We start from the raw sequence: 9,553 nt of genomic DNA, 5'->3' as shown, positions 1-9,553 counted from the left end.
GCCCCTTTCACTTTTGTCCTTCCTCCTTTTAATTTTTGATTTCCTCCAAATAGTAAAACCCCCTCCTGCAGCTTCAGGGCTTTCTTTGCACCCCAGCTGTGGCTGGGCGAAATGCAAAGTGATGTGTAGCAGCAGGCCCCTCTTTCTGATCCCCTTCACACCGACAGATTTTGGAGAACTCCATCCCTCAGCAGGGCTGGAGCCGGCTTCCATCTGTGCAACCCCTGCACCGGCTGCAAGTCCGGGGATGAGCTCTTCGTACTGATGCGGGCTGTGATGGGCACGCACGGCCACCTGAAGTGCTGAAGTTTTAGTTTATCCTCAAACAGTCTAGAGACAAAAAAAAAAAAAAAAAAAAAAAAAGAAAGAAAAAAAAAGACAATAAGACAATGCTTGGCCGATGCAAACTTTCCCTCTTATGATGACATCTTTCACACATCATGGGCCCCACTCTGTGCTTGCAGTGGGGCTTTTGCCCTTATTTCCAAAGACAGTTCTGCACGGGGAGTAGATTAAACTTGCAGCAAGTCACCGTCCTAAACAAAATTAGGGTTAGGCAAGACATCCACACCTGAGCCTTCGCCCGTGGGCCACTTGCACGGTGGGCTGTGGGGGCCAGCCGAGCACGGGCATGGCTCCGGGGTTGGTTTTTCTTTTTCCATGGATGGCAGCGAGTGGAACTGATGATCCTGGTGTGGGGACAGATGCTGGGAGCAGGGAATGATGCTGGGACTGGGGACCGACCCCTGACTGGGGACCGATCCCTGACTGTGAGGGGGAGCGGGGAGCTACCCCTCACCCCCCAACCTCTCCGAGCCCACCCCATGTCCCCCGGGGGCCACCTCCTCGCCATTTAAGTGTGTATTTAGAGGACGGGGTGGATGTGGAGAAGGTGGGGGAGGAAAAAAAAAAAACGGACGGGGAGTTCCCAGGCGGGCCCCGGGCCTTTGGCCACGCTCCCTCAGCGGCAGCCGAGGGGCCGGCGCCCAGCGCGCAGCGCGGGGGGGGCCGCGCCGGCAGCGCACAAGATGGCGACAACCGCAGTTCCTCCTGCAGCTCCCCCACCTCCGCAGTCCAGCAACGCCTTGCGGGAGACTCGCTAGCGCAGCGGCCACAGTAAGTCACAGTCCGTCCCCCCCCCTCCCCTTCAACACACTCCCCCCCCCCTTCCCCCGGCCCGAAGGGGAGCGTGTGGGGGGAAGAGGGGGGGGGGGGTCCTCGGCAGCCTTGGGGTATTTATTTTTTAATTTTTTAATTTTTAATTTTGGGGATTAGGAAGCGGTCGCCCCGCGCTCTCGCCACCTGCCACCTCTCTCTTTCTTTCTCTCTCCCCCCCCCTCACACACACACCACACGCGCAGCCCGGGCGGGGGTTTTGCCGCAGAGCGATTTTCCCGCAGCTCCTTGCCCGGTTTCTCCTGCGCTCGGGAGGTGCAGAGGTAGCCCCCCGACCCCCCCCCAAACCCTTCCCTCATCCCTTATCCCCTTCCCTGAAATCCGCCTCTCCTGGCGGCCGCCCCGAAGGGATGCTCCGGGAGCTTCGCCCCTTGGTGCTGCAGCGAGGGGGGGGTCCGAGGGTGCCCCGTTTACCCCCCCACCCCACCCCGGCTCGCCCCCTGGCTGCCCTGTGGGGTCGGCATTTCGGCAGCCCCTTCCCCAGGGCTGCTGCTGGGAGAGGGGGCGACCTCCCCTCTACCCCCCTTGACCCCCAGCCCCATCCACCCTACAGCCCGGGGCCGGGGCCCTATTCCCCGGGCCCTTAATTCTGGGCTCTCTGCTCTTTGTCTGCATTGTGGGGAGGGAGAGCTGAGGGCTCATTGGAGTTCTCCTCGCTCCCTGCCCCCCTCAAGCCCTAGCTGCAGAGCTGGGCCAGCCCTCCTCCACCCTGCCTTCCTCTCGCTGCTCAGCATCCTCGCAGTCCTGCTGCCAGGGCGAGAAGTTGGGAGGACGGAGTTTGTGGGGAGATGCCTGGGGCGGCTGCGAGGTCCTAACCTGACCCAGATGGCGGCCAGCAGCACGGTTTGTGCGCTCGCTTCCTTCCACCGCACGGATTTTTTTGGGGGGGAACGGAGAGGGCAAGCTTAATTTCTCCATCCCGGGGAGACGGGAATTGCATGTTAACGAGCTTTTCCTATTAAAAAAAAACTGGGTGTCTTCATCCCTTCCCCCATTTTCTGGTGCAAATCCTGCCCAAGTTGGTGTGTGTGTGTGTGGGGGGGGAGATGGCTGCACGGCGGCAGCTGCAGCTGATGCGAGGGGAAGCCTAAAAGTCCTCGGGGAAGGGGAACGCGTGCGAGGGGCGGCACAGCGGGAGCCGTGCGTGCTGTGAAGGCTCCGGAGCCGGCTTCTGGAGAGAGGGAGGTCGGCCGCAGGTGTGGTGGCTTTCCCCGCGTGCGCCGTGTTGCGGGCGAGCGGCGTGAGAGCGCACAGGACTTGGACAGGTGGGGTCGCGTGGTGGGGTGCCGGGTGGCGGCGTGGAGCCCAGGCCTCGCAACGCCGCAGCATTCCGCCCCCGACGGGAACCCGTGACCCCTATGTCCTCATTTCACACCGGGAAGGATGCGATGAGGAGGAGCGAGGGTGTTCCCGGAGCCCCCTTCCAGGAGTATCTTTAGAGGCATGAAGGGAGGAAGCGTTACATCAGTCGTTTGCTCGGTGGTGGCGGCCGGCAGCCCGTTCCAGCACCGCTTTGGAGGGATGTGGGGCTGGAAATATTCTCGCCTGGGAGTGCTTATTTTTCCGTGCCACGTGACGGCCGGTCTTCCGAAAAGATCTCGAGCTCCAGGAGAGGTGCCCGAGGGCGGCCGTCTCATGGCGCTGCCTGTCGCGGGAGCAGCCTTCGCTCGTAGCGGCGCGCTGGAACGCCGCGAGGCCTCTCGGAGCCCGGCTCGTCCCCGCTTCCATCCGCCGTGCCCGTGGGGAGTCTGCTCCCTTAGCTGCCGCGGTGGTTAAGTGAAATGCTTAACAACGCGACCGAGGGGCTTTCGGGGCTTTGTTCACGCGTTTCGGTGCTTCCACGGTGTCATTCGTGCTGGGTGCAAGGGCCTGCGCCTATTGCAAATAATTTAAGCAGTTATATAAGCTCCTGCGTACGGCTCCTATCCAGATCACGGTACAGATACTGTAATTCCGTCCTACTTGGTGGAACAAGTGTAATTATGGGAATATTTGGTGCCCAGAGTTGGAAAGGCAGGGTTATAATAAACAGCAGAAAAGCAAGGAATTGTGTGTTGCAAGAAATTGGGAGTGGATGCATGTTCTCTCATTTTCAGTTAGAGGTGGAATAAAATAGAAACAAGTCAGCGCTGAATGAAAATAAAGTAGCTCAAATACGAAAACATGATATCATCTCCCCCCTTCTTGTTATGTCTGCATTTGCTCTGTGTTTGTTGGGCTCGGTCAGCATTTTCATTAAGGTGGACAGCTTTGGCCTTACCCTCAGTTTATGGTTAGTATTTTTCAATGACTCCAGAAGCAGTGGGCACAGAGGCCGTCTGTGCCTCCGGGGGCATGCAGTGTTCGTGTGGTCACAGGGTTCCCATTCACCATCGACTGCCTTCCTCCTGAAGCGGCTGCAGCTGTCATTGCAATAAACAAATACACGGGGATCGATAACTCGTCGTCGTGCTCAAAGAAAGGGCTTGGATTAAAGATGATTTGGTAAAATAACAAAAGAAAGGCGTTAGTGTTGAGAAAAGCACAGGCAAAATAATTTCAGAAACCACTTTTGAGGAAGGTGCATGGGATGGTCGCCTTGCAACTGGTCTGTGTCCTGCGTGGCTCGCGAGTAACCGAGGGACCTGTTGTGGCTCGGAGAAAGGCACCCGTGCTGTGGGTAAAAGGGAAACCAGCAGGGACCGGGCTGCAGCAAACCCATGAAGTTGCTCTTTTCTGGGAACAACCATTTCAAAATGCCAAATCTGGCTAGCGAAGACCTGAAAGCCCCCTTCCACATTGCTCCTGTGCCAGCAGAAGGGGATGAGGAGTTTATAAAGAAAATATTCTCAGCAGTAAATTCCAGGAGGATTTTTCTTTACTTTTTTTTTTTTTTTTTTTTTTTTTTTTACAAAAGTTTTCTATTGTTCAAAGCATTTAAATGCATTGCGAACTTTACAAGTAGTGGTCTTAAAGATGCGTAAGTAAAACCTGTTATTGATTTAGTGCTATAGAGGTAGTGAGCAGAAAATCTTGAAAATAACTAAAAGCCATCTCCTTTCTCTCCTTCTCTTTCCATATGCGTACACTGTTTTAGTTTTGTTTTGTGTTTTGCCAGAACTCCATACATGAATTTTAAAACCCAGAGAAATAGATGAACTTGCAGCTCTTCATGTCTGTTTGGGCATGCTTTGAAACCCTTCAGCTGGGGGAAGAAGTGGTGCTTGCTTGGGATCAGGAGCTCCTACAGCTTGTTGAGGCAAACTCGGCAATATCTAGTTCTCTTTGGCCATTAAGGTGATATTTCTGATATTTCTGGCATTGGGTTTTGAGGAAGGATGCTTGAAAAACAGAGCAGTTGAAGCTCATCACAAGTAGCTCACGCATCTGTCTCCAGTGCTTCACCTTACCCAGTTTTCTTCTTGTGGCTAAGGGCACGGCCAGGCATAAACTGAGTTATTTCTGAAGGGAATGGTGCACAGGAGTATTGTTATTCTAAAGACAAGAATGATACAACTTGGCCCGATCTCTGGGCATGCTGGATTCCCAATAGTTGGGAGGAAATCTGGGAGGTGGCAATGCTCAACGTCATTGCAAGGCAGACAGCTTCTGAGCAGCCGAACTGCTGGAGGAGCCCGACTTCCTAGCTATGAAGTTGCGAAGCCAGACACCAGATCCTTGGGCTATTTGTGGATTTATTCAGCCTACAACACCCCAGAAATCATCCAGCCTCTGCTGTGTCAGAGCAGAGAGCTAGGCGGCCAGTTGTTTTTTCTCCTTCCTTTCATATTTGCCCATATTTGTGTTATTTGGCACCGTAGCGGTTGGGTGCTCCGCAGCCTTAAATGAGTTCCTCCAAAATGATTGTGAAGAACAAGTCACTGCTGTTTTAAGGGTCACTGAATGAATTGAATGAGGGATTAAATTTCGGTCTTCTGAGCGGGCAAGCTAGTGCCTTGACAATTATACAGTCAATATTTTGAACAGTTCCCTGTTCAGCTGCTGGGCTGTAGCAGGGGGCTGCTGAAGGGCTGTACCTGAGCTGGCTGAGCCTGGCTGAATCTCCAGGTTCCCCTGGGAGACCGGTGATAAATGTAAGTCCCCCGTGAGTAATGGCTAGCACCGGGCACTAGAGATCTGGGTTCACCTATTTCCAGGTCTTACAACTTAGTGGTGACACTAAAGAAATGATACTGCTCCTGATCGGGATTAAGAAAGCCTCTGGTACCACATCTTTTGTTTCTTAGTTTTTTATTAAAGCATATTTAGGTGCTAGGATGTTTTCGTACCATTTTCTGTTGCTTTTGGGTGCTGCTGTGCTTCTCCCTCCTCCCTGTTTTTGTCCATTTTTGACCTTTAAGCGTGTGTGTTCAGCTTTGTTTCTGCCCCTGCTGTTTCTGAGCTGCTTTCTTGCCCTGTCTGGAGCCTGCCCTGAGCTTAGAAATGACTGCATGGGGATTTTCTGCAGCATTTGACAGAGGCTGGGGAAAAATGACCGGCAGCAAAGTAATAAATACTGCTTGATCGTGAAAATAAGCCTTTTTCCTTCCACCTTACAGCATCGAGCATCACATGACGGCCTTTCCAAGGGTTCCTCCTGCATCTCGGCTGCTCGTGTTGCCGTAGCTTCATTGATAAAATTGCCCGCTTCGAGGCTCTCAGAATTTGCTGCAGATGGCAAAGAGCTGCGAGTTCTTTGGAAGGCCCTTCCCAGCCAGGGGTTTTCTCACATATAGGTGCTTTGGTTTGGTGGTTTTTGGGGGTCTCGTGCAGGAGAATTTCGGGGGGCTGCTCATCCACGTTGTATTTTCCTTTCGGCCCCAACCCTGCGTTTTTAAATTAAATCCACGTGCGTCTGCGTGGGTTATATAAAAGGATATGTGCATCTGTAGGATATACAGGGATAAAAGGAGACATAAAAGGACTCACACAAAAGGGCTCTGTCTCAAAGGGACTTAAAGGATACCGTGACCGACTGAATCTTGCAAATTAATAACTGAGGAAATGTATTAAAGCGAAGATACTGCCTCAAAAGTGTTTTTTAATTTATTTTGACAATCAGCTTGCATAATTTATCAGAATATTTCCTAATGTGCTGGTAAATGGACTGTTGGGAACATTTGTAAAAAGTGATTGTCTTAGTAACCAGGCACCTCAGCACGGCATTTTTGCTGGTGTAAAACCTTGGCTTTCTGGAGCCCGTGCTCTAAAACCAGCTCATCCTTTGTGTGTGCCCGTACAGAAATGAAGTTTTACTGGGAGAGGCAGACTGGAACCCGAGTTCCCCCCAGCAGGGAATGTTCTGAGCCCCTCTTCTGCAGGACTGCTTTGGGGAGGATTTCTTGGTTGTTTAGCAGATGTTCATATGCTCAGCTCCTTCCATTCTTACGGTGATCCCCTTCCTTGGTGAGTGCAGGTGGATGCTTAAAACATTTTTGGATCCTCACAAAATTTTTTGTTGTTACTGAGGTTTTCCTTTTTTCCTGAAAAACCTTGGAAGTGGGAATCTTTGATGCTGTCACCGTTTTTACTTCATTAACCACTGGATTGCTTCGCACATCCACTTTTAGCCCCCGTTCCTTTCTGGCTCCATCCAACCTGCTTTAAGCGTGACAGCGAGCCTGGAAAATTCAGTGGGAACTTGGACCTAGAGGCATTCCGACCTCTTCGTCTGGGTGGCTGTTGTAAGAAACACAGCTCTGAAATATCCTGGGCAGTTATGTCTGGGGATGCTGAGTAAAGGAAGATGAGAAGTTGGCTGTGGGAGCTGCAAAGCGCGACTAGGCATCGTGAGAATGGAAGTGCTCTGCTATCAAAGCTGTAAAAATGGCCATTTGGGTCTGATTTAAGGGATTAAATAAGCATTCCATTCCCATCCCTTCAGTTTGCATCCTAATTTTGTTCATTTTCTGAACGTAGGATAATTTACTGGGAAAACAAACGAAGTCAGGACAGGCAGAAATTTCCCAAGGAAAGAGAGCTCCAGATCACATTATGTAGTGACACCGAGACATTAACAGCTCTAGAAGTAAATACCAAACCATAAAACAAAAGCAATGAGAACAAAGAGCACGAGGGGAACCTGTAGCCGGGTTTATCGGTGTAACATTGGAGAGTCTTGCAATTTATCAATGGGCAGAACCTCTACAAACCCTTCCGAGGCAGAGGAATCTTTATAGTAGACCTCTGAGAATCAGAGAGTTGAGTTGTTTTGGCCAAGGTGTGATGCCACGACAGAACCAAGGATGCTTCGGGATTTGCCCTGCAGGGGAGAGAATTTGCTCAGTCAAATAGTGAGACTTGCAGAGAAAAGGCCAGATTATTCGTCGTTTGCAGTGTGGCTTGCAAGGAGTGCACCGTAACATGCAGTCGGGTGCTAGATTTGAGTTTTGCTTGGTTTTGTGTGTGTGAATGTTTTATTTTTCTATTTCACATGGCCACTTGGCAGAATAGTTGGTTGCATCCAGTTGCCGGTTGTGTAATCGGGCGTGCAAATCCGGCATTCATTTGTGCCTTCATTTTTTTCCCCTTTTTTATGCTCCTGTGTCCCTGAGCTACTTTGGTTTCTAAATTCAGGCCTTACATATTTATCTGTGCCATTCAATTAGACCACATCCCCAACGCTGCTATATAGTTTCACAGTATGTGGGAAATTTGGTAATTAAATGCATGCAAATGCTGCAAGAATAGAATAAATTAATTTTTCCTTAATATCAGCAAGCTATTTTGTCATGTTTCTAGAGATATTGCAACCAAGATGCTGCCATTTATTTCTTTCTCCTTGCCATATTTTTCGAGTCTATGGCTATTATTCTGGAAATACCTGGGCGAGTTTATACGAAAAGAGTCCCAGCCCCAGCTATGCTGGGTAGTTACATAAAGAGGAAGATCTGTGCTTAATTTTTTTGGATCTGAAAACAAAACCAGAGCTGGAAACAATGCTTGGTTGAGCTGTACGTGTGTGGGGCAGCTTTAGATTTGCATGAACTCAGAGCAAATGTGTGAATGGCGCTGTCATGGGTAGAGGAATGAGCTGTAGCCACTCGGAGGGATGCTTTGCTCCAGTGGTTCTAGGTCCTTTTTTTTTTTTCTTTTTTTTCTTTTTTTTTTTTTTCCAGGAATATACTGTTTTTAACTAAAGTTGCTTTTCAGAAAAGCTTCCGTGCTCTAGTTTGTGGTCGGGAGGCTCCCCAGCCAGGATGGGTTTGGGTGCCGTGGTTGGAGATCACTGTTGTTGGATGCTTGTGCAGGGGCCAAAATGCGCAGTGCTGGCCTCTCTCCGCGGGGACCCGAAGGCCTGGTTGTTTTTAGGTCCTTGTTGAAATGTGCTGGTCCGCCTGTTTTTCCCGTGACTGACTCTTTGTTCTGCCTGTGCTGTTTGCTCCCCTGCAGAGCTGACCTGTCCAGGCTGCAACATCACTAAAGAAGCTGCTGCAGGATGAAAAGATGGCAGCACGGCTGCTCGCACCACCAGGCCCCGATAGTTTTAAACCTTTCACTCCGGAGTCTCTGGCTAACATTGAGAAACGCATTGCAGAAGAAAAAAAGAAGAAGCGTCCAAAGCAAGACAGCAGCCACCGGGATGACGATGAAGACAGCAAACCAAAACCAAACAGTGACCTTGAGGCAGGGAAGAATTTGCCTTTCATCTACGGGGACATCCCTAAAGGCCTGGTTGCTGTACCACTGGAGGACTTTGACCCTTATTATATGACCCAGAAAGTGAGTCTGCAAGGAAGAAGTCACTAAACCACCTTTTGCTTGGGAGGTTGCAGGTTTGGGTATGGTTTAAATAGAAGACAAAGAATGGAGTCTTTGGATGGGGCGTTATTGTTGTTGTTGTCTATGTTTCTTGACATTTTACGGTGTTTCCCTTGTGCTTCATGCACCTTTGGAATAATTATCCAGCTAAGTTAGAGATGATACGATCAGTCTGTTGAGCACCTGCTTGGATAGAGACAGCAGAACAAGGTCTGGAAACTAAAAATAGCAAAGTTGTGCTAATGTGCCAATTTTAACCATGAGGGCAATAAGAAGAATTTAACTGGGGGGTAATGGTAACTGTTTTAAGTGTATATTTCATTACTTGCATGGAATTCATTTTGAAGTTGATCAGAATGAAACTGTGGTATTTAGAATTGTGACCAAAAAAAAAAAGAAGTGAGAGATTACTTCAATTACTTTCATCCTCAGAATTTGTTATTTAAAAGAAAAAAAAATGTCTGTGAAATTAAGGTGATGTGGCAGGAGACATTTATTGGTGCTGAAATGTGTTAAGAAATGAAGTGGGATCTTGAGGGAAGTGGTGAGTAAGCAAACTGCTGGGTATGGAGGGGGGAATCTACTGGTGAAATCAGGAAGGGCGCGATCACGAATTTTCTTTGAAGGCTAGACACTT

The 9,553-nt window shown here is 49.9% G+C and overlaps 1 protein-coding gene across 4 annotated transcripts in view; it reads left to right on the top strand.

Annotated features, from left to right (window-relative positions):
* The first annotated feature begins 978 nt into the window (after positions 1 to 978).
* SCN8A (sodium voltage-gated channel alpha subunit 8) overlaps positions 979 to 9,553 on the top strand; it is a 54,507-nt gene continuing 45,932 nt past the window's right edge. For 2 of the 4 annotated variants that reach the window (XM_072031851.1, XM_072031850.1), the window contains exon 1: positions 8,739 to 8,877. Coding sequence is in view for 1 of the 4 variants with exons in the window: in XM_072031849.1 (XP_071887950.1) it covers positions 8,602 to 8,877 (276 nt within the window). In the remaining 3 variants the exon portion in view is untranslated. Of the gene's footprint in view, positions 1,117 to 8,547; positions 8,878 to 9,553 lie in introns of those variants that run through there. The other 2 variants (XM_072031849.1, XM_038172607.2) reach the window with 2 other exon arrangements.

Source organism: Anas platyrhynchos, chromosome 34, assembly GCF_047663525.1.
Source record: "Anas platyrhynchos isolate ZD024472 breed Pekin duck chromosome 34, IASCAAS_PekinDuck_T2T, whole genome shotgun sequence".
NCBI lineage: Eukaryota > Metazoa > Chordata > Aves > Anseriformes > Anatidae > Anas > Anas platyrhynchos.
This window is presented reverse-complemented; position numbering and strand designations above follow the sequence as displayed.